Raw genomic sequence first — 26448 nt, forward strand, 5'->3', positions numbered from 1 at the left:
GAACGATATCATATATAACACGAACCGAATTCGCTTATGCACGATTTGCCTTTGTGTTTACAAGAAATGGCAGTTGAATGCTGAATCACCCCAACTGAACGCAACACGATAGCAATGAAAAGATGATTCTGAAAATGTATTTATGTTTTTTATATCAGTGAGGGGGAAACGCTTTTTGGCATAATATATTGGCATAAAAACCCACACAATTCCTGCTATTGGTATTATCGCAAATGCAATTAGATTGAGTTTACTACCAGTTTATAACAGATTCCACTAGCAGAAATGCAGCTGGAAATAGTTTTTATTGTTTTATGGTAGTAACCCCTAGAAATTTTCTTTAGTAAAATGTGAGCTAGTAAGATGTTAGTGTGTCTCTCCCTTTACGGTGTTATTTATTCAGTTGCTATACGCACGCAGCTTTGTTTATGTGTATCAAGCGTGCCTCCTCATTTTGTAATTGTGCTTTATTCCCTAAAAATGAGTAAAATACTTAAAAGGTGTGAAAAGGAAGCGTCCTGGTGAAGACACTACAGATTCATAGAGAAAAAGAAAAGCAATATCGATAAACAGAGACGGACTGGGTCAAAAATTCTTACCCGGGAAAATTTGTAGCAGCCTCATACTAGCGTTTATGGCCAAAATCACAGCGGCCCACCGGGGTTTCCCCGGTAAGGCTTATGGCCAGCCCGCCTCTGTTGATAGAGAAAAAATATGAAATTTTGACACACTGAGCGAAATTAAGACCATATGATATTGCACGTGCTACTGGCCTAAATGAGGCAACGCCGAGGATTAGAAAGAATGCAGAGAAAATAAAAACAACTTTCATTGCAGGAACAACTCAAAGTGTAATTAAAATCTATTAGATAAAATTTATCCATTAGATAAATTAGATAATAAAAAATAAAGAACAAAATAATAATAAAATCCCGTCCCTTGGGCAGCCCAAACCCAGGGTACCAGCAAAAATAAATAAATAAAAATAAAATGAAATAATAATAAAAAAAAAGAAAAAAAAGAGAGGGGTTAAAAAAAAAAATTATATATATATATATATATACATTAGTGCCTTTATAGACATATATACATCTCTGATCCCACACTGGCCAAAGGCTAGTGCCAGCAGGAGTCTCCACTAGGAAGGCTAGGTTGTTGTTGTTGTTGGTTTGTTGTTTAATGGCACAAGGGCTGCTAAGGCCATATTGTGGCTAGGAGGCATACAGAATCTCATATTGTGTATGCCTTCTCAATGAGTTGCCCTTGGCACTAACTTTTTCAATTACTAAATGTTTATATTGTTTAATATTAAAAATAAATAATTTCTATATTTAAAAAACTTATTGAGTGGGAAAACGTCATTATAATAATACACTGTATTTTTTGTCACCAACTTTTTATGCGGGAAAACTTTTTACATGGGAAAATAATACATTACAACATATATAGAGTTTAAATTGGGATTTAAGAAACCAAACATAGTACAGGGATAAACTTCTTATTCCTGTGTGTGTGTGTGTGTGTGTGTGTGTGTGTGTGTGTGTGTGTGTGTGTGTGTGTGTGTGTGTGTGTGTGTGTGTGAGAGAGAGAGAGAGAGAGAGAGAGAGAGAGAGAGTGAACACGCTAAAAACAACTATTTTTATACACAAATAGAGCATTCACCATATTCTGCATTCATTCTTCCAACCAACACAGCAACAAATATAACATCCATTGCTTCAGCTATATATTACTTAAGGTGTTTTTTTTTGTTTCTCTTTCTTCCCATACATATCACATAACAAGTCTGATGTCAACAAATATCTTTCTTCTTCTCAACTTCCAACCCATGCACAGTACTAAGTACTATAGGTTCTAATACTTCTCGTGTTTGGGGTTTTCATAAAAAACAAATATAAAAAAATTTATACAAGGAAGTGAAGAAGGCGCCTCCATAGTCAGGTGGGTAGGAGCAGCAGTGCGTAGCACACGCTTCTTGATTAGACCGGGGTTTGATCCCGTGACCACCAAATATGGAGGATGTGGAAAGGTCAGGGAATGACCACTGCATATCCCTGGAGCAATATGGCCTTAGTTGCTAATGCTCCTAACAATAACAATTCCGACAAGAAAGTGAGTTTAGTTATATTGGTTCGCTTCCCCCTCTCCTTCAAACTGTGTACTCCAGGCTAGATCACATACGGATAGCATATTAGATCACTACATTGCTACTTTTTCATAGATGTCATTCTTCCCTCCACATACTTCCCTATGCAAAGCCTGCCAAAATAATCAAATAGACGTTCCACGGTCTATTTGATTATTGGTCTATGACAATATATTAATAACCAAAAAAAAAAAAAGAAAAATTATAATGATACAAAAGTGGTGTACACTACAAATATGCAAAATTTATTTATTTTTTAATTAATTATGATTCTTCAAGGAACGCTTGTTCACATCTCATGGAACGCTAGTGTTACATGGAACACAGTTTGGGAAACACTATTGTACAGTATTAAATTATTTAAATAAATAAATAAAAAATAAAAAAAAACTTTATGTTTATGTGAGTCAGTGATACACTCTCGTCTGCCTGAACAAACAAACAAATCCATGCGCAGCAGTACTGTATTGTATAGCTATGCACGTGATTTGAAATGCTATACGGCAATACCTCACAGTGCAGCTTCAATCAGTATGGGATTCTCTATAGCACGGTTTGTAATCTGCAGCTATGATTGATTATCAGTTAATTTCATTCTTCGACTACCTCATTAATATTTATTTGTATTTATTATTTTTCTAACTAATCATGCATAATTATTTCTAATATAAAAAAATCCTTATGATACCCACATATCATCATTTTTCTCATTGAAATTATTCCCCGTTTATGCTGATTCAGTCAATGCAGTAGTTTTTTCCCAATGATTTAACTGCATTGTGCAAGGTATTGTATTCCTGTATTTATGAATGTTTAACATTTATTTATTGTAATTAATGTTCATATTTTCGATTTTGTTGATACTTGAAAAAAAGAACTTGTAAAGCGAGAACTTCCTGTATAAATGTTACATTGTTTAATGTTATGAGTAGAATTTGAAGAATAAAATTGACTGTGAAATTGTTTTATTTGTAGTTTTATGAAAAATTAAATATTTACCATGTAGCTGTCAAAATAAAGAAGAACAGAGACAATGTGAAATTCAAGGTTCGATGCAGCCGTTATTTATACACATTTGTTATTCAAGATATGGAGAAGGCAGAGAAATTAAAGCAATCCCTTCCACCAGGTAAAACTACATCAGTATTTTATTAAATTTATAACAAATATTCTGTGCTAAGAAATAACTTGTTTGTGATATTTTCAGCCATTCAGAAGTGTATATGTACAAGGTTTAATCAAAAAAGTCAGCAAATGTTGCAAAAAATTAATTTTATTTGGTGAGTAATATTTATTATTATTATTAGCATATGGTGCAAGGAAGCCTGAGGCTTATGCTGCACCAGCCAACAAAAAAAAAATTCTGAATTACTCTGAGAGAAAGAGAGAGAGAGAGAGAAAATGAATGAATCAGAAGTATAATGGAATCACCAAGAAAGAGAGGAATGATGATATCCAGATCAGAACTTTGGGTGTGCCAAGTCCATACTCACCAGATTTGAGCCCCTGGGTGCAATGTTAATATTTTTCAGTATAACTCCTGCAACCACAACTTGTGTGTGTGTGTTTGTTTTGAATCACAAACTGCTATTCCACTACTGATATCTTTATAAATTATGTAAATTCAACTAAAAGGTACAATTAGTTTTCTAGATTTAAAATTATTATTTTTATCAGATGAGATTAGTAAATGTCTTTTTTTCATTTTCTGAATTATGTCATGTTATGTTGCTTCTGATTATGAAATTTGTACTCAGTGCTTGAGAATTAGAAGTTGAATTGACACTAAAAATGAAATCTTTCATTGAAAAACTGAAAGAAGGTCATTAAAGCTACACTAACTTAGGATTGCATTCATTGTGGTAAATTCAAAATTGCTGTATAATTTATTTAAAATAACTAAATGCACAAGGCGTAATACATTAGGAGTTTAATATCTATATAATATCAGTGTGCAGATATACCATAGACAACTCTTAAGAAACTACAAAGTAGTTGTAGGCATCATTTGCTCTTTCTCATATTGCCCTCTGCCTTCACGACGAGTTGCCATGATATTGCACTACCTCGAATAAGTAACACTTCACTAATAGAGAAGACTATTGTTACTTATTCTCAGTGAGTACCACCACCCAGACATGTTTCAAGGCTATTGGCCTATCATCAGTGGGTGGGCAGGTACCCTGGTATTGCAGACATGACGACCCTGGTATTGCAGACATAACTAAATGCACAAGGCATAATACATTGAGTTTAATATCTATATAATATCGGTGTGCAGATACACCATAGACAACTCTTAAGAAACTACAAAGTAGTTGTTGTAGGCATCATTTGCTCTTTCTCATATTGCGCTCTGCCTTCACGACGAGTTGCCATGATATTGCACTACCTCGAATAAGTAACACTTCACTAATAGAGAAGACTATTGTTACTTATTCTCAGTGAGTACCACCACCCAGACATGTTTCAAGGCTATTGGCCTATCATCAGTGGGTGGGCAGGTACCCCGGTATTGCAGACATGACGACCCAGTTGTGAAGATAATCACACAATATGAGAGATGCCAAAAGGTGTATATGACAATATTTAAAATAACTAAATGCACAAAGCATAATACATTAAGAGTTTAATATCTATATAATATCGTTGTGCAGATACACCATAGACAACTCTTAAGAAACTACAAAGTAGTTGTTGTAGGCATCATTTGCTCTTTCTCATATTGCGCTCTGCCTTCACGACGAGTTGCCATGATATTGCACTACCTCGAATAAGTAACACTTCACTAATAGAGAAGACTATTGTTACTTATTCTCAGTGAGTACCACCACCCAGACATGTTTCAAGGCTATTGGCCTATCATCAGTGGGTGGTGCCTGCAAACATGTCTGGGTGGTGGTACTCAGGGTACCTGAGTACCACCACCCAGACATGTTTCAAGGCTATTGGCCTATCATCAGTGGGTGGGCTGGTACCCTGGTATTGCAGACATGACGACCCAGTTGTGAAGATAATCACACAATATGAGAGATGCCAAAAGGTGTATATGACAATATTTAAAATAACTAAATGCACAATGCATTATTATGCATTGTGCTAATATCAATGGAAGGGGACGAGTCATAGGGCGTATGCTCAATGAGAATAAGTAACAATAGTCTTCTCTATTAGTGAAGTGTTACTTATTCGAGGTAGTGCAATATCATGGCAACTCGTCGTGAAGGCAGAGCGCACCATAGACAACTCTTAAGAAACTACAAAGTAGTTGTTGTAGGCATCATTTGCTCTTTCTCATATTGCGCTCTGCCTTCACGACGAGTTGCCATGATATTGCACTACCTCGAATAAGTAACACTTCACTAATAGAGAAGACTATTGTTACTTATTCTCAGTGAGTACCACCACCCAGACATGTTTCAAGGCTATTGGCCTATCATCAGTGGGTGGGCAGGTACCCTGGTATTGCAGACATGACGACCCAGTTGTGAAGATAATCACACAATATGAGAGATGCCAAAAGGTGTATATGACAATATTTAAAATAACTAAATGCACAATGCATTATTATGCATTGTGCTAATATCAACGGAAGGGGACGAGTCATAGAGCGTATGCTCAATGAGAATAAGTAACAATAGTCTTCTCTATTAGTGAAGTGTTACTTATTCGAGGTAGTGCAATATCATGGCAACTCGTCGTGAAGGCAGAGCGCACCATAGACAACTCTTAAGAAACTACAAAGTAGTTGTTGTAGGCATCATTTGCTCTTTCTCATATTGCGCTCTGCCTTCACGACGAGTTGCCATGATATTGCACTACCTCGAATAAGTAACACTTCACTAATAGAGAAGACTATTGTTACTTATTCTCAGTGAGTACCACCACCCAGACATGTTTCAAGGCTATTGGCCTATCATCAGTGGGTGGGCAGGTACCCTGGTATTGCAGACATGACGACCCAGTTGTGAAGATAATCACACAATATGAGAGATGCCAAAAGGTGTATATGACAATATTTAAAATAACTAAATGCACAATGCATTATTATGCATTGTGCTAATATCAACGGAAGGGGACGAGTCATAGAGCGTATGCTCAATGAGAATAAGTAACAATAGTCTTCTCTATTAGTGAAGTGTTACTTATTCAAGGTAGTGCAATATCATGGCAACTCGTCGTGAAGGCAGAGCGCACCATAGACAACTCTTAAGAAACTACAAAGTAGTTGTTGTAGGCATCATTTGCTCTTTCTCATATTGCGCTCTGCCTTCACGACGAGTTGCCATGATATTGCACTACCTCGAATAAGTAACACTTCACTAATAGAGAAGACTATTGTTACTTATTCTCAGTGAGTACCACCACCCAGACATGTTTCAAGGCTATTGGCCTATCATCAGTGGGTGGGCAGGTACCCTGGTATTGCAGACATGACGACCCAGTTGTGAAGATTATCACACAATATGAGAGATGCCAAAAGGTGTATATGACAATATTTAAAATAACTAAATGCACAAGGCATAATACATTAAGAGTTTAATATCTATATAATATCGGTGTGCAGATACACCATAGACAACTCTTAAGAAACTACAAAGTAGTTGTTGTAGGCATCATTTGCTCTTTCTCATATTGCGCTCTGCCTTCACGACGAGTTGCCATGATATTGCACTACCTCGAATAAGTAACACTTCACTAATAGAGAAGACTATTGTTACTTATTCTCAGTGAGTACCACCACCCAGACATGTTTCAAGGCTATTGGCCTATCATCAGTGGGTGGGCAGGTACCCTGGTATTGCAGGGTACCTGCAATACCAGGGTACCTGCCCACGTGTCTGGGTGGTGCCTGCAAACATGTCTGGGTGGTGGTACTCAGGGTACCTGAGTACCACCACCCAGACATGTTTCAAGGCTATTGGCCTATCATCCCCTCGACGTGGGCACCTGTACGTGGTGAGGGGACCTCCCAGTGATGCTGCTGGTTTCCCAGATTAGCATCACTGGGATCTTGGTTCCAGGGTTACAACATTGGAATCCGGCGTGTGCAGCCGTGCGCCGCGACCCGTGGAAGCGGAAAGGGGGATCCTGGTGGTTGAGGGGCCCAGCCTTAATACACCACTTTGGCCCCTGCTTCGACGAGACGGGTGGTCCCGGACCGGCTCGACTGGGATCAATCGGCGGGTGGTATTATACTGCTAGGGTCAACTGCGTTCCAATAAGTCTCCCTCCCTATGGTCCTGGGACGGGATAAAGACTTATTGGTAACGTGGGTATGGTGTTCTAAGCGAACTCGGCGTCCCATTCGTGTACGCAGTACCTGCTAGTTCACGGGTGGGAGCCCCCTCGTAGGGCTCCGTGGTGGGTGAGGTACTTAGGCATCAGACATTTTCTCTTTACTCCTATGAGTAATTTAAATCCCAATTCTTCTGGGGCCCCAACAAGGCCCCTACCTAATCGAGATCATGATGCAGATAACACCTCTGCAAAAAGAGCCAGAACTGAGGAAACACCACCACCATCAGTGACACCGCTTTTCCTCATTCTCCATTCAACCGGAGAGCAGTCCATTGGAAAGATGTCACCCTTCTTCATCCAGAAAGGATTAGAAGGGTTGGCAGGTTCACCACAATCTGTAAAAAGACTGCGTTCTGGCGACCTTTTGGTCGAAGCTTCTACCACCAAGCAAGCGGAAAAAATCATAAAGGCTACATCCATAGGGGGAATAGCTATCATCGTAACCCCTCACAAAACTCTAAATTCTTCACGTGGCGTCATATCAGAGTGGGACCTTCTTCATGTTTCTGAAGAAGAGATCTGCTCTGAATTAAAAGACCAAGGAGTGACAGCCGTCAAAAGAATATCGATGAGAAAGGATGGGAATCTCGTCCCTACCCGAGTTCTCATCCTAACGTTTAATACCCCACGGCCTCCAAGTTCCATCAAGGCAGGCTATCTAAACTGCCCAGTGAGGATTTATATCCCAAACCCACTGCGGTGCTTTAGATGCCAAAAATACGGCCACTCACAAACATCTTGTCGTGGTAATCCTGCCTGTGCTCGATGTGGTGTTAAAGACCACGAGAGCAAGGAATGCTCAGCTCCAAAACCTATCTGTGTCAATTGCCAAGAAGAGCATCCCGCCTACTCTAGAGCATGTCAGCGGTGGAAGGATGAAAAAGAGATCCAAAAGTTAAAAACAGAGCTGAATATCTCCTACCCAGAGGCCAGAAAACGTATCCAACCAGTAAATAGCGGGAAACCTTCATACGCCCAGAAGGTTTCTGCTAAGTGCACTATCGGGACACAAACTGAGATGACTATACCACCAAAAGAGTCATTCACCCCGATTGCACGCTATTTATTGAGTTCTCAAAAGCCCACCAAAAAAACACAGTCAGTTGCCACTCCTATATCCGTACCTCCTAGCGCTCCACCACTACCAAAACCAAGTGGTAAAGAGCCTGCAGTAAGAACAGAAACAATGGATGTAGAGAACAAGGAGGTACAGGATGAATCTGTCTTGGAACTCTTTGCGGAGGAAGAAATGGACACGGGACAGCGTCCATTCTTCCCCAAAAAAGATAAATCCAAGACTGACAAAAGTAAGCCCTCAGCACCTCGGAAGCCGCCTGATGGACCCACCAAGCCAAAGTAATGGCTAAATTCCTACAATGGAATTGTCGTGGATTCCGGCGAAATACTGATGACATCAAGGCCCTCCTGCAAAAGCACGAGCCAGTTTGCTTTTGCTTGCAGGAGACTTATTTAAAGGCAAATGATGATCCCACAATGCATAACATCACAATCTTTCGTAAGGATAGAATTGCGGATGGTCCTGCTCATGGAGGAGTGGCTATCCTTGTGGGTAATCAGACCCCAGTTCAGCCCTTGCTAATTACAACCAGCATAGAGGCTGTTGCAATTCGCCTTTCAGTGGGATTTTTAATAACTGTGTGCTCCATTTATTTGCCACCTGGGACTGACATCACCCAGGCAGACCTTGATGATCTTCTAACGCAGCTGCCTCCCCCTTTCTTACTTCTCGGGGATTTTAACGGACATAACACCCTGTGGGGTAGTGCTAATATCAACGGAAGGGGACGAGTCATAGAGCGTATGCTCAATGACAATGACCTTTCCCTTCTAAATACTGGAACAAACACCTTCTTCCACATGCCTACCCGTACTTTTTCTGCCATTGATCTCTCTATCTGCTCCCCTTCTCTACTTCCTTCACTCACCTGGGAAGTGGAGGAGAATCCATACGGAAGCGACCACTTCCCTGTGATAACCTCGTTACACAGTGGGAGACCATGTCTTCCCTTCAGGTTACCACGGTGGAAGATTGATCAGGCTGACTGGACTGCCTTCCAACATCAGGCAAATTTTGATCTTAGCACAGTCAGTCAAGAGCCTATCAATGATGCAGTCAAGTATATCACAGAAAATATTGTCCAAGCAGCTGCGAATGCTGTTCCAAAAACATCTGCCCGGTTTCCACCATTTCCCAAACCTTGGTGGAATTCACTATGCACAGCAGCAAAAAAGGCTCAAAACAAAGCGTGGGGGATATTTCGCCGATATCCTACCACGAACAACCTTATAGCCTTCAAACGTGCACGAGCCAAAGCACGCTACATCCGTCGTCAGAGTCAAAAGGAATCGTCGATCCGTTTTACATCATCTATTAACCAGTCTACCAACTCTAAGGTAGTCTGGGATAAAATCCAGAAGATGAAGGGAAAATATACATCCCACCCTTCTTCAATCCTAGATTATAATGGATGCGCTATTGCAGATCCAACTGCAACAGCCAATGCTCTTGGGGAAACATTCTCTAACATCTCTGCAACATCTTCGTATTCCCCAGAGTTCCTGGTCCTGAAACATAAACTGGAAAAGCAAGCACTTAATTTTAAGACCAAGGGCCTCTATCCCTACAACGGGACATTCACTATAGAGGAACTGAAAAGAGCCCTCACTCTTTCCAAAGCAAGTGCTGTTGGACCAGATGGCATCCATTATGAAATGATTAAACATCTTTCACCAAAATCTATGGATTGTCTGCTCCTTCTGTATAACAGAATCTTTACTGAAGGGCAGTTTCCGGACTCCTGGCGAAAGGCAATCGTTCTTGCCTTTCCAAGCCAGGAAAGGATCCAAAAGTCACCACCAATTATCGTCCTATTGCTCTGACTAGCTGTCTGTGCAAAATCCTGGAGAGAATGGTCAATTCTCGTTTAATATGGTATTTAGAATCAAATGACCTTCTCTCCAACATCCAGTGCGGCTTCCGCAGGAACCGGTCCACTTTGGACCATCTTATTAGATTGGAAGCATCCATCCGGGATGCTTTCCTAAAACGCGAACACTTGGTGTCGGTGTTCTTCGACATGGAAAAAGCGTATGACACAACTTGGAGATTTGGCATTTTAAAAGATTTACTTAACCTTGGCCTTAGAGGGCATCTCCCCCTTTTTATTCAAACGTTTTTAGCCAATCGATCGTTCCAAGTCCGTGTGGGATCCTCACTCTCTCGCTCCTTTAGCCAAGAGGAGGGAGTACCACAAGGATCAGTATTAAGTGTCACGCTTTTTGCCATCAAAATAAATTCCATCACAGAACAACTTCCTCCAACTGTAAACAGTGCCCTCTATGTTGATGACTTTAACATATTTTGTCAGTCATGCAACATGAGGGTTATTGAAAGACAACTGCAGAAAGCCATTGATCGACTGAATTCCTGGGCACTTGCTAATGGCTTCAGGTTCTCGCCGGAGAAGACCGTTTGCGTACACTTTTGTCGCAAGCGTAATCTTCATCCGGAACCTGAATTAAGGCTCGGACCAAATGTTATTCCAGTAGTGTCAGACACAAAATTCTTGGGACTTGTGTTCGATAAAAAGTTGACCTTTCTCGAACATATTCGTCAACTTCGTACAAAATGCACGAGGGGACTCAATATTCTTCGCTCTCTCTCCTCAACGCGTTGGGGAGCAGATCGATGCACCCTACTACGGCTTTACCATGCACTTGTACGACCCAAATTAGACTACGGGTCCCAGGTATACTCCTCAGCTAGAGATAGTGTCCTCCGATGGCTGGACCCTGTCCACCATCAGGCTATCCGTATCGCTACTGGAGCTTTTCGAACATCTCCTGAACAGAGCTTATACGTCGAAGCAAACGAACCATCGTTATCCCTTCGACGTAAGCAGTTGTCTTTAAACTATGCTTTAAAGTTGAAATCCCTGCCAGACCATCCTACGTGGGCATCCGTTTTTGAGCCACGTTGGGAAAACTTGTACAATACCCGTCAGACTGCCAACCGACCTTTTGGTATTCGTGTCCAAGAGCTACTAAGAGAGTTTAACATCATGGTAGACAAGGTTGCACAAACACCAAAAGAGACTCTTCCACCCTGGCATGCTCATACTCCATCGTGCAACTTCTCCCTTAAGAAATGGGTAAAATCTGAAACCTCGTCATCTGTCTACCAGAAGCTCTACTCTGCACACCAAGCTGAGTACTCAGACTTCCTGCCCGTTTACACAGACGGCTCGAAGTCTGAATCGTGCGCAGGATCTGCTGCTGTGTTTCCGGACACTATAATATCTCAGCAGATTCCTCCTGAATCCAGTATATACACTGCAGAGCTGTATGCTATAGAGCTAGCCTTGGATCACATTCGAACTTCTCAGTGCCAAAGGTCAATAATATATTCTGATTCTTTGAGTGTATTACTGGCTTTATTATCTTTGAGACACAACTGTCATCCAGTTCTCTCTCGGGTTCAGCAGAAGATATATTCTCTTCATAAATATAAATTTGATATCCGCTTCTGCTGGATTCCTAGCCACATTGGGATAAAAGGAAATGATTTGGCTGACACCGCAGCCAAATCAGCAGCTCCCACTAACAATCGTTGCCTGTCAGTCCCCTATACAGACTACAGGCAAATAATACACCAAAAGATATATTCCCAATGGCAAAAACTATGGCATAGAGAGAGAACAAATAAATTATACCAAATAAAGCCTCTAATACAAACATGGCAGTCCAGTCTGCGCAGGAATCGGAGCGAGGAAGTTGTTCTTGCCCGACTCCGCATAGGACACAGTTATCTGACACATTCGTTTCTGCCGAGGGCGGATGATCTTCCTATGTGCGAGCAATGCGACACCATTTTATCCGTTAAACATATTTTATGTGACTGTTCCAGTTTCAGTAATGCTCGTTTTATCGCTTTTAACCATCTGACTGAGCCTTATACACTCAGTCAGATTTTATCCGACAATGACCACGTGTCTGCTATTTTTAGTTTCCTGAAATCAGTAAACCTTTTTAATCATATTTAAAAAATCTTATTATTTTTACCTTGTTTACTGATATTCGTCTTTTACAATTTATACGTGGTTTTTATACCCTGACTTAGTGACCTAATTCGTTAGGTCACTGAAAGATTTTTACCATTTTCTTGACAAGGTTTGGCGCATTATAGCCTTAGTTGCTGATGCGCCAATAAAACTAAACCAACCAACCAACCAACCAACCAATTGGCCTATCATCAGTGGGTGGGCAGGTACCCTGGTATTGCAGACATGACGACCCAGTTGTGAAGATAATCACACAATATGAGAGATGCCAAAAGGTGTATATGACAATATTTAAAATAACTAAATGCACAAGGCATAATACATTAAGAGTTTAATATCTATATAATATCGGTGTGCAGATACACCATAGACAACTCTTAAGAAACTACAAAGTAGTTGTTGTAGGCATCATTTGCTCTTTCTCATATTGCGCTCTGCCTTCACGACGAGTTGCCATGATATTGCACTACCTCGAATAAGTAACACTTCACTAATAGAGAAGACTATTGTTACTTATTCTCAGTGAGTACCACCACCCAGACATGTTTCAAGGCTATTGGCCTATCATCAGTGGGTGGGCAGGTACCCTGGTATTGCAGGGTACCTGCAATACCAGGGTACCTGCCCACGTGTCTGGGTGGTGCCTGCAAACATGTCTGGGTGGTGGTACTCAGGGTACCTGAGTACCACCACCCAGACATGTTTCAAGGCTATTGGCCTATCATCAGTGGGTGGGCAGGTACCCTGGTATTGCAGACATGACGACCCAGTTGTGAAGATAATCACACAATATGAGAGATGCCAAAAGGTGTATATGACAATATTTAAAATAACTAAATGCACAAGGCATAATACATTAAGAGTTTAATATCTATATAATATCGGTGTGCAGATACACCATAGACAACTCTTAAGAAACTACAAAGTAGTTGTTGTAGGCATTATTTGCTCTTTCTCATATTGCGCTCTGCCTTCACGACGAGTTGCCATGATTTTGCACTACCTCGAATAAGTAACACTTCACTAATAGAGAAGACTATTGTTACTTATTCTCAGTGAGTACCACCACCCAGACATGTTTCAAGGCTATTGGCCTATCATCAGTGGGTGGGCAGGTACCCTGGTATTGCAGACATGACGACCCAGTTGTGAAGATAATCACACAATATGAGAGATGCCAAAAGGTGTATATGACAATATTTAAAATAACTAAATGCACAAGGCATTTAGCAAATGATGCCTACAACAACTACAAAGTAGTTGTTGTAGGCATCATTTGCTCTTTCTCATATTGTGCTCTGCCTTCACGACGAGTTGCCATGATATTGCACTACCTTGAATAAGTAACGCTTCACTAATAGAGAAGACTATAAATATAAAATATATAATTTATGCAGCTTATCTTCATGCATACAAAATCATCTGCATTTTTATTTAATTTCATTTTATATTTTCTTAAAAATTTATTTGGAGAAAAGTTAGCGGGATTGGGATGCAACTCCATTTGTCAAATCATAGTTGAATCGCAACCATAGATTAGATTGGCCACAGATACATAAGCTTGGCATATTTGATTTGAATTTCTATGGTGCATGGGCAGCTTAGGCAATGATTTGTCAAGTTCATGGATATAAAGATGTGAAGTTTAAGAAGATATAAAATAATAGATTACTTAAGGAAAAATTAGATTACATAATTAAAAAAATGTGTATTTAGAGTTTGAAATCAGAACTGGAAATAGGGGGAGATACAAGTGGATGCATTCCTTCATTGTGAACGGCAGTTGTAGTTTCTACCAATTATGCAATCTGCATAAATTGCATAGTATCATAGGGGTCCATATATAGCAGGTAATATTTAAGGGTATAGTTTATTCTGGTCTTTGCCAAGTATGTAGCTCCCCTCTATTTGGGAACAGGAGGGATTTTAATTGTTGCTATCTCAGCATTGCAGTGAGTTTTCTGCATCTGTATTTCTAATCCAAGAAAGAAGAATACACTAAAACTGGAAACTGTTGATGTTATTCATTAATTTATTTTAATTTAAGCTAATTATTGTGTTATTACTGACATGTAGAAAATTTAATACACCTTTTTATTAATACTTTTTTTTTTTTTTTTTTTGTTTTGGGTACAAACAATGTGGGTGGGTTTGGGTGCTGTTCCATTTATTGCAGGTGTGGGTTGGATGCACCTACAGTAACTGGAACATGAACTGGGTCATAAGGCATTTGTTGGGACATTCCAAAGTTTTGAATGGTTCCTGCTATAAGAAAGTTTTTGGAGGTAGAATGCCTGGGATCTGACTGTCCAAAGTATAGTTATGTAAGAACAGTGCATTTTATATTTGGATTCCCCTCACAGTGTAAATCTTGTTCTCTGATGGTGCTGTTGCATGACAAACAGGTCTGTAATATTTAAGTTAAATGGCATTTAACTTAAATATTACAACATATTGGCAAATGTAACCTAAACTAATACATCACTTTTTGCAATTGAAAGGGCCACATACAATTGCCTGGATATACTGAGAAGAGGTTGCATGCTGTTCTAATTGCTGGCTCTCAAAGAAATGAATGCTTAGTAAAAAGGGGCTGAGGAGGATAGGCATCTGGTCGGATTGCTCAATTCATTTCAGTGGTGTGATTGATCTATGCTGATTGTGCTGGCGTTTGTTGTGATCTCTTACAGATAGGAATGATCAGATTGACGTAAATTTCCAGATTGTTTCTCTTATATATTGCTTAGACAGTTCCTCTGACTGGGGTAGAACCTTGTGTGGAGAGCTCTATTTGCTGTTGAGGAAAAGTGGCAGCTTGTGGGAGGATATTTTCAGCCTGTTTTTCCACTTTTGTCATATTTAATGTTATTGGTTTCATATTGATCTTGGAGGGAAATCCCCCCCCCCCAATTTCTGGTCTTGGAGAGGAGGCTGAATTGTATCAACCATGTCTCCACATACTCTTTTCTTCTATCGTGCACCACTGAGTTGAGCAGTTGTTGATGATATGCTTTGTTATTTTCAGAAGCCATATTGCCACCAGCCAAGTTCTTGATGTTTTTGCATGGGATGCACACTGTCTTGGACCTGAGTTTCCATTACAACTAAATTTGGTATTCTACTTGGCGCATGGTATCCCTTGACTTCTGTTGGGGGGGGGGGGTTAGAAGAGCTTTCTGGTTGACCTTAAATGAAATAAATTATACATTTTGCTATATTCATTTCTGATCACAGGGAGATCTTGCTCCCACTAGAGATCAAGGGCCAGTTTTTGACCAAAGTTTAGGCTTATGTTTAACTTAGAAAAGAATACCATTATCCACAGCTCTGCTAAAGTTGCTAATATCTTTTTTAAACTGTATAATATCCCCAGAAAAGGTGAATCCTCGAATCCATGGGCTAAAGTTACACATAACAAGAAGGTGATAGTGTTGGACATGATATTATATAGTTTGGACTCAGTGTGGAGTACAGTTATGATTTGTTTCCTTCTGCAGACCATAATGATGATACTGCTGTCACAAATCCTGACAAGCAAATCAAGGAAAAGGGAATGGGTTCATTCTTTGGTTATTTCCAGGGTAGTAAGTATATTGGGATTTGTGTTCTTTATGTGGGAACAGAATTGTAATAAGGTCTTTGTACTGTGGTTTCAGATTATAAAATTAATGTGTGCACCTTTAGGCGCATGGAGGAAGTTGAATAGGGCAGCTGGTTCGAAATTCATCACGAAGACCCACATCTTCATGGTGAATTTCGATGGTCACAGACAATTCATCATTACTGGAGAATATACTGATAACATATTCACAGTTAACATAGTTGGCTGAGTGTGCTGTATAAAATATAGATGTTTTGTGTATGTGTATTGTTATATAAGTTTTTTTTTTTTTTTTTAAGTCAGTGAGCCTATGCAGTTTGTATATATATTTCTGTTTACACTTTTGGGAGCAATGTATAATTTGGAATTCTATCCATTTACAGAACGTGTGGACCTTGGGCTATGAGTTTTCTGCTAGTAGCTAGCTGTGTGGTGTGAATTTCTTCAGTGAGATATTCATAGTGAATATCTACACTATGAAATAATACATTACACTGTGAATATCTCTTCAGTGTGATATTCATAGTGTAATGTTATCATGTATTATGAACTAGTGATAATCCCAAGCATTTTGAGTACTAATTTAGTATTGCTACTACTGCCAGTTTTGACAATGTGTAAAAGTGAAAACTTTACTTAAATGCTTTTAAATATTAATTTGTTCATATTTTGACTTAGTTGCCCAAAATTAGAGTGGAAGTGTCAAAAATGAAATCACAATTTAAAAAAATATAAAAAGAACTCATTATTGCTTTTTTGTGTGCAGTAATATCTATGTATTGCATGATTCAGTTTCACCAACTTGTGATCTCTGAAGTTCAGAGAGGTTTGGCTTTTGTAAGTTTAGATCAGGCAACAACAGACAGGCATCACTCTTTACTTCCAGTATTAATAATACTTTGTAAATCTCATTTAAGAAAAATAGTTCTGATGAAACATTCAGTACAATAAAATTATTTTAACTAATTTTTTTAATTCATTTGAAACTTATATCTGTATTTGCAATATTTTCAGGAACTGGAAATATTTTCATTATATCAAAATTTTTTGATAGAACTCTGTTCGTTGTATAGGATTTTACTGTACTTGGAAACACAAATAAGGGCAGCACCTACTAGATTTTAAGATGTTTTGCACATAAATGAATGTGTTATTTGAAACATCTGAAAAATGAAGGTATATGTATGTGCTCCATAAAAGGTTAATGGCAGCATGCATCATGCACCTGAGAAGCCATTCATGTAGTAATGCCATTCATTTGCTGAATAAGCTGTGTTAACTCTACAACAGAGTTGCTTTATTGTGGAGCAATATTCCATAATTAGTGTGTGGTGCACCATATTGTGTTGTCAGATCATTGACCTTATTTTCTTTACAGAAACAGTCAGCCCTCAGCAATATCTGGAAATGTCTGAGTTCATAGACAATGTGGAATGTTGGCAAGGGTATTTCCAACAGTACATGTTCACACACATGTAGTGGCACTATAGGCATTTAAATCTGAGGATCACTTTATCTCTAAGGGGACTCTGACTGCCTTCTGATTTTTTTTTTTTTTGTGTGAATTATCTTAAAGAATGGGCATTTGAATACTATGCACTTGAGTGAAGAACTAAAGGACACCACTGAGTCAGTTACACACATTCTTTAGTACAGGCTTCCTACATTGTCAAAAACATTTGTCAGAGCTGAGCATGTTTGGTACAGAATGGCAGGCTCTTCCATTATCTCTTGCTGTGCATTGTGACCTTGTAAAACAGTTCTACACACCCACCAAATTATATATGGTTTCTGCAAGGGTTATTGGAGATGTGTAGTTGTGTGGATTCAATGACTTTAAAAGCTTGTACCATCAGTCATTACATTGAAGCAGCTTTCCACATTATCCATAAGATTTGGGAGAAAAGTTAGCGGATTGGGATGCAACTCCATTTGTCAAATCATAGTTGAATCGCAACCCAGAAATGAGTGTGTGCACACTTGTTTACATGGAAGTTGAATGCTGAAAAAAGCAGGCTTGATTCCTGGTAAAATTCAGAAGTTCAGCTATGGATGCATGCATAGCCTTCTGACATAACTTGCATGATATCCAGTTTTGTGATCAGGGTAGTCACCATGATGAAGTCCTTTGTGCAATCAAGAGACAAGAGCAATCCAAACAGTAGAAACATTATCTCCACCACCAAAAATTTTGGGTGATTGCATCAGCTGATAAGGATCTGTATGCAATTTTTGGGATAAGGTAGGGTTAATTCTTCAGTGTGATGCTCCCAAGTATAACAATTACAAAATCCTCTGCAGAATCAGCTCTTTTCTGTGGCAAAGGGACTTAGTCTGCTCATAAGAGTCCCATGCAATTTCATTTTGTACAATGACAATGCATCGCATCAGAAGGCCAACATTGTTGTGGAATTTCTACAAGACAAGGGGATCAGCACTTCCATATGATTTAGATCTGGCTGTATTGAACTTCTTGTTGTTTAATAAACTGAAAGATTCCTGTCAAATTCAGAATTTCAGTGAGAACAGCAATATACCAGTGAGCAAAACCCACATGCCTGTTGCAACTTCTGTATAAAATTCAGATGTTCAGCTATGCTTCATTTGGTGAAAAACTTTGAAATTCCTTATGTGGTTCAGAGCTGACTGCTTAATTTGTGGTTAACATTGTTTGGTTAATGATGATGCAACCATTTATAAAATTACATGTATTGTAAAAATTTTTATTATTTTATATAACATTAAATATTTCTGATTTATAAATCTTCCATGTTGATTCATTGACATTGTCATTAATTTTTAATGGTACGCAGGCAGAAATACAAATTTATTAAGGTTTGTATTCACTGTTTTTGAGATTCAGTCTGTGAGCCAGTCACATATCAATGCATTGTATAACTACAACAGTCCTTACAAAAGACAAATAGCCATGAAAATGTGTTACAGTATAACAGCATGAGGCAAGAAAACACTTATCTCATCTTGTAATGTAATTCTTATATGTGGTAGGGAAACTGGTATTGCATAACACAATGCAAGACTTGTTTTCTTTTTTTTTTTTTTTTTTTTGTCACATTACGTACAAAGATATGGGTGATTATGCTCACATCAGTTTTGTTCAAATTGTGTGGTAGTGCAAATAAATCATTACTTTAGCTATCTTCTCTACTGATGCTAATCACAGTCCACTGGGATTAGCATTAGTTGTGCATATGCATGCATCAGCAGTATGACACAGTTCAACTGCTGTTTTCATCTCCTGTGTGTCTTCAGTAGGTCATAATTTAGTGGATCAACCTCTTCAGTGAGATTCATAGTGTAATGTTATTGTGTATTATGAACTAGTGATAATCCCAAGCATTTTGAGTACTAATTTAGTATTGCTACTACTGCCAGAAATGCTAGGTCATACAGAATCTCAGGAATAGCAATCCAATATCACTGGAATAGGTGTGTGGTCCCTGTTGAAGACTACCCCCCCCACTGATTTTCAACATGTAGAACAAGTGTTGTATGAAATAAAATAGCGCTAATTTTATTTTATTTTTTGCATTTCATTATCTGTTTGAGCTTTTAACATTCTTATGATTTTTAATCTTTATTTTTAGGACTTCAAGTCAAGGAGTTGAAATAATCCATTACTTGGATAAATAAAAATTGTAAAGAAATGTCTGTCTTGCTCATTTTGAATTATTCTCACCTTGTCGTATTTTTTATTTCATGGCTGAATTATATTAAATGGGAGTCTACATATATTATTTGTTTTAAATTGTGATAGAGAATTCTGAATTGTAAGTGCAAAAAAAGTAATTTAACTAAATTACTAAATATTTTAATTAAATGAAATATTTATTCATTAGTACTTAATTTTGAAAACAAAAATGCTGAAGATGTATAACTACATGTAATAAAGTTTGATTTTAAAGTCCCCTCCCTAAACTATCAATTTAGATGATAATGCCAAACAGTAAGTGGTTTACAGATATATCAAGAATTGGTACAATATCTGATGGTACCATTCTTTGCTTTCAGCTATTGCAGCATCATGTTGGTATCACGTGACAGTGACTTGCCACTATCAAAATAGGTTAAGAATAACCTGTTTGTGCACACTTTCTAAATTCTATTGGGAGGTGTCTATAGGTATCAAAATAAGGCTGCTTTATTAACATTGTCAGTTGTGGTGCAATTGATATTGTAGGGTCATTGAATACCCTTTTTGATAATGCTGTTAAAATATTAATTTCACTCAATGTTGAAAATTAATCTGCAAGTTGTTCAAGGGTGCCTTGTAGTGAAATTTGAAAAAACCGTGTCATTCTCCATATGAATGAAAGCTATATAATTTTCAACTGTGACTGTTATGAGGTATTAGAAATTGTTTGAAGAAAAATGTGCGTAGTTGCCAACTCTAGATTTTCAACAGAGAATCCATCATTTAGGCATGTTAGCATATATGTGTAAAGCACCTATTGCCTTCACCATGCCCATCTGCACGTAATAACTTGTCTATCAATGGGTTGCTTTTCATGAAATTTTATATTATTTTGCCCTTATAGAAAACTTCACCATTCCAAATTTCATTAAAATTTGACTAGTAGAAATTCAGAAATTATTTATTTGTCTGTCCACATCAAACAACTCGACTCCCAGTGAATGAATTTTGTGAAATTTTATATTTAAGCTCGTTAGAGAGACTTGTCAAGCTATTGCAAATTTCATTAAAATCAAACCATTAGAAATCTAATTAGTGTTTCTTTATCCGTTCACTTGCCCTCATGTGGTGCCTCCATAGCCAGGTGGGAAGGAGCAGCAGTGTGTAGCACACGCTTCTTGATTAGACTGGGGTTTGAGCCCATCACCACCAAATACGGAGGATGCGGAAAGGTCAGGGAGTGACCACTGCATATTCCAGAGCAATATGGCCTATTGTTAAAAACCAAATAACAATAACATCCGTTCACTTGCCCTCATGTAATAAGACCTGAAATTTTACATTTATCTCTTTTAGAACGATTTGTTGAGCCTTCCCAAATTTCATTAAAATTGGACCATAGAAATCTTGCATTTATTTCCTTTTTTCATGTAAATCACATACATTATCCATATCAATCCTGAATTATTACTATTTGCTAATGTACCTGAAATATAATGCATTTCAGGTACATTAGCAAATAGTAATAAAAATAAAAAAAAATAATAAAAAAGCATTAGCATTAAAATTTTAATGCTAATGCTTTTTTAATGCTTTAAGTACATTAAAATTTGTTTTACCCAGTTTGATCCCTTCTCCACCTTATTGTAATATAATTGGTACCAGAATTTTTCAGTTTATTTGACCAAAACTCAGTTTTTAGTTGTTTTCCTTTTTACAAATAATAGTAAAACTGCTAAAATATATAAAAAAGTATTTCTGCTTATTTTTGTTAATGAATTGGCCATCAGGTTTTCTAATATACATTTCAAAATAGAACCATGGGATAATAGCATCGTTTTCCATCATGTGCAATCATTACAGAGAACAACATGCACATTTCATTATACTTGTCTGGTGTGAAGCTAATTAACAAAGTCTTTCAGTAAGGTGCCAAAGAAATGACAATTTCAGAAGACACATTCATATCCATGTATTGTAAAATCTGAAAAGTAAGACGATCTTTGTGCTATATGTAGGTGTGATTTTTCTGTTTCAAGCAGTGGGAAACAATGTAATCTAACATTTGCAAACACATAAGCATAAATGCATAGAAAGATGCAAAAATAGATGTAGCATTTCGCAATCATCTCATGTGCTGAATGTTTTATTTGCATATTTTACTATAGAACATTCTTTCTATGAATTGTGCTGATCATGTGAGCAAGTTGTTCAGAAATATTACTTGATAGTGAAATAGCAAATAAATATGGTTGTGGAAGGACAAAAACAACAGGCAGTGTTAGCAAAACTGCATGGGTAGGGAAAGTAGAGGTAATGGTAGCTCTGAAAAATAGGCCATTTTTGATTATCAACACTGCAAGTTAGTTGTAATCAAAATATGTCCTTTGTGTAAAAAAAAATAAAAAAGAAAGTAAAATTGAAAACAGCTTGCTCTCAGTGCTAGCATTGGAAGGGGAGTATGCAGCATATTGAACATCTGAACAACTTGAAAGCATAGTACTCCCTCAAAAAACTATCTGGGGCTCTTGTGGTGTTGATAATGTATGTTATGGTAGGCCTTAAAAACAAGTATCAAGGGGTATTTAAGTTGAGCATTCCCAAGGAAAAGAGCCAAATCACAAAACAATCCTAAACAGGCCAAGCAAGCTGATAACTCTAGACATCCAAAATTGTAGAAAGTTTCTTCATGTTCTTCTCTTTTGTCTTGAATAAAGCAGTTGCTTGTTTCTTTAAAATGTTATGATAACATTTGAAAATCCGAACAAAGCTAAGAATCCATGTACTGAGGTCATTACCATTAAAAATTTGTATGTGCAAATTATACCACCACGTTATACGTTCCACTTCATTTTGGAAGTCAATTACCATAGCAAACTAAATGAGGATGATTCTGACTTAGGCATTTCTGCTGCCAAGTTATGGAGAGTAAATCAAGAAGAGAAATATTGTTTTGTTCAGTAAAGAAGTAGTTTGTTTCTGCATGTGACTGTGTGGTGCATAAGTTCCCACTGAAAAATGTTCTTATACTGAGGTACTTCTTCCAGTCACAGCTCCCTGAGGAGCTGTTGTGGCCACCAACTAAATCCTCCAACTGCATCGATCATATGTTATACTAGCGGCATTGCAAAATGTCACACCCAAAAGTTCACTGATCCCATCCTCCTACATAGTTGCAGTTTTTGGAGTTGGTTTTGTTGTGGTCTCTGTGGCATCAGATAATGTGGTGGTATGCCATTGCCTACCACATGGCCGATTTTGAAAGGGGCGGGCTTTAATAATAGGAAGAGTCATCATGCATCCCATGAGATGTTCTTGAAGAGGGAAGGTGACTACAGCAGAGCCCCACTTAGTGCAGAAGGCTGATTAGAACTGGTTTCCAGAGGTCATCTATGTATATAAACGGATATATATTATTCATTAGATTTGCACCAGTAGTTATTATATCTACAGTCAATGAATTTATTCATAAGGTGACGCTATTATCCCTCTTCTTCCTTCTTTGATGTCCAGTATTTCTAATTAATTATGTTGAATATATTTTAAAATAATTTTCTCCCAAACCATAAAGAATGCAACGTTTTCTTACCATAAACATATTTATATGCCGATTCGCACAGTCTTAACCTCCCCCCAATGAATACATTTCTTATGTTTTAAAACATTCGTTCCCGTATTTCAATTTTACACTCCTTTCATATGACATTAACCACTGCATAGTCTTCTGTATTCTTCGAACGCTAACCGTTAAACTGTTATTTTAATCTTAGAGGCTAAATATTTAGCACACAGACATAAAATATGTCTAATAAATCCTAATTATTGAACATGAATGTACAATAATTAATATTATGCAACTTTATACAGTTCTTGAATAACATATAATGACATATGGACTATATCATGAAAATTTACAGGCTAAATACCCTTGGTCAACCTTTTTGAACTTAAAACGTGAAAAGCAGAATTTGGCAAAAAATACTGAGGTATGCAGTTCAATTTGCGCAGCATTTTAAAATCAATTTTTTGTGGACAAGTTTTCAGTACTTGATGTCATTAAAGATAAAGTATATATTTTTCAGCATCAGTTCTGTCAAGTTCATTGTGATGATGCTGTTATGAAAGAAGAATGAATTTGTGTAGGGTCCTTTGCCAGGGAGCTGACATAATTTTAGGGAACAGAACAGATGGAAGCATGAAATATAACAAATTATTCTAAATTATTTTTGACATTTAAGGGCCATTGTTATAAAAAAACAATGGCCCTTAAACATATTTATATTTATATCCTACATTTCTGAACAGATGCAGTCTGCAACAGTATTTTACTTGAAGCAGTCTAGACATTCCAAAAAAAAATCGTAGGTAATTTAATTTTTGTAAGCATACTGTACTAGTCTATTCAAACCATAGTAGGAGTTACACCATGGTTTAAGTTCCACACTAAGAACCTGTATGTACCACGAATTTTTTCCTATATCATTGCATGTATTGAAGTGTGTATTTAAACAACTGTTTAGTATTGAATGTAGTGGGAGGGTAGAAAAAGTAAGCAGGTAGATTCAGATGAGCTGAGAAAGTGTTAATAGGAGAAGGGGGAAAGATGGGTGCCCACCCTTGAGTGAAGCCTTACTACTCAAAGGGGGTGCAAGATAAAGTACTAAGTCAAGAAAGCCTCAGCTGGAGGTGGAGAACAAAGTTTCATGAATGCGCTCTGAGCGTGGAAACAAAAGTAGCCAGCAGATTGCTAATGGCAAAATGCCACACCAAAACAGGTCTAGTGTCAGCAGATCCAACCTATATAATGGCTGGCTTGTTCCTAGGAGCAGTTCCATGCTGGCGTAGGTCCAATGTTAGCATCCTATCCCAGTCTACTGGGATTATCAGCAGTGATGACACAGTTCAGTAGCTGTTTTCATCTCTCATGTGTCTTCATTAGTTCATAATTTAGAGGACTGACCTGCTTCAGTGATATGCCCATAGTGCAGGGATTGGCAACCTTTTTTGAGTGAAGCAGCATTTTTGATCTTAAAAGAATTCCAAGAGCTGTACCTCAGCTCAATAGTGGGAAGGTGTTTTTTTAAAAAAATATTAGTATGCCATAATTTTCATCTTTAAACATGCTGAGAGACTTGCATTGTTCAGATGGTTTCTTGGTTTATTTTTATGTAGTTCATATGTTCGAAAATATTTGCCTGCAGAAATACATCAAACCAAAAACAGAGAAGTCCAAATGCAAATATTTTCAAATTTATATACGTGTCATATCACACATCGAACAAAATTTGGTCTTGCTTTTTCAACTAATTATTTCCGTCCATTTGTGTAGAATTACAAGGGCAGCCTTTTGCCTTTCCAAATCCTCAATTTCAGTTAAGGCATTTTAGTTGTGCACTCCACATGTCCTTGATTTTTAAATCCTCTTAACTCCATTTCAAATTGTGCTTCATATGGGCTAAAAGTGAAAAAGCCACAAGTTGCTGACCCCTGCCATAGTGTAATGTCATGCATTAGGAAAGTCCTGTCCTGTTCAGGTGTCATCAATATTGCAGCCACATTTATAAATATCTATTCTTATGGCATGTGATGCTACAAGTAGGTTGGATTGTCAATTTTATGTGTCATGTGAGACATTGCTTATGTAGACAGAGTCCAGCCAGTTAGAGTGAGGGACTCAGAAATAGAAGGGAATCACTAAGAAAGAAGAATGATATCCATCTCGGGACCCTGGAGGTAATGGCAATCCTCGTTCTACCAAGTAGATATATGTTGAAGCACCTGCCTCCAATAATTTTGTTCTTTTATAATTTGTTTATATAAAGTGGATCTACCTTTTCTTGATAAATATGTGAGCAAAGCTGCTCTATGATCAGTTGAATTCTCGTGTTTAATTTAAACGGGGTTTCGCCAATACTTAAGCCAGTGGTTTTCAACAGGGTGCCACGTAATTTGGATTTTTTTTTTTAAATGTATATATTTATTTCATTATAAAAAGGTGTACAGTATCTTTTTAATTTTGTGAGGATCTATAATTGATGTTTATTTAATACCTCTAAAGAATAGAATTATTAGGGGGTGCCACAAAATAAAATAAATTACTTAGGGGTTCATTATTAAAAAATGGTTGAAAACCACTGACTTAAGCCATCATTGGCTAAAGTGCAACTTGAATTTGAAAAAAGCTTGCATACAACACAATAGCCACGGTTGATGGATAATATACAAGCCACTCTCAGCTACTTTTCACCATTAATTTTTGTGGAGTGAAAGCCCTTTGGAGAAATACCCTACTTGATTTTTGAAATGAATCCTTGCAGTGTTGAGTCAACAGGTCCTTTTTGAACCCAAAATGAGATATATTTAGAGTACTAAATAGATACACATAATTGTATTTTGTACAGATGTTTTGTTGATTCTTTTCTGGATCCTAGTCTGAAATATTAGGGTCAGATGTAGTTACCTTAAAAATATCTATAGGAACAGTTTGTTTTATAGTCTGCAGTATCAGATGTAATTGCATTAGAAATATCTGTAGGAATATACCTGAGGTCGATCGTGAATAGATGAATCTTTGTTTATTTGTGTTTCTTTAACATAAGACACTTTCTGACAAAGGATTAGCTACCCTGTTTTGCCCCACCTTCCCCTATAAATAAACAGTCCG

At 37.7% G+C, this 26448-nt stretch overlaps 1 protein-coding gene across 2 annotated transcripts in view; it reads left to right on the top strand.

Annotated features, from left to right (window-relative positions):
- Nucleotides 1–19801, top strand: part of LOC150082974 (large ribosomal subunit protein eL38) — a 43226-nt gene extending 23425 nt beyond the window's left edge. For both annotated transcript variants that reach the window (XM_090376957.1, XM_090376956.1), the window contains 2 exons: nucleotides 3153–3275; nucleotides 19738–19801. In XM_090376957.1, coding sequence (XP_090233083.1) covers nucleotides 3153–3275; nucleotides 19738–19763 — 149 coding nt within the window. In that variant the 3' untranslated portion in view covers nucleotides 19764–19801. The remainder of the gene's footprint in view (nucleotides 1–3152; nucleotides 3276–19737) is intronic.
- Nucleotides 19802–26448: the final 6647 nt, after the last annotated feature.

Source organism: Mastigoproctus giganteus, chromosome 7, assembly GCF_048544385.1.
Source record: "Mastigoproctus giganteus isolate SK-2022 chromosome 7, ASM4854438v1, whole genome shotgun sequence".
NCBI classification, from domain to species: Eukaryota; Metazoa; Arthropoda; class Arachnida; order Uropygi; family Thelyphonidae; genus Mastigoproctus; species Mastigoproctus giganteus.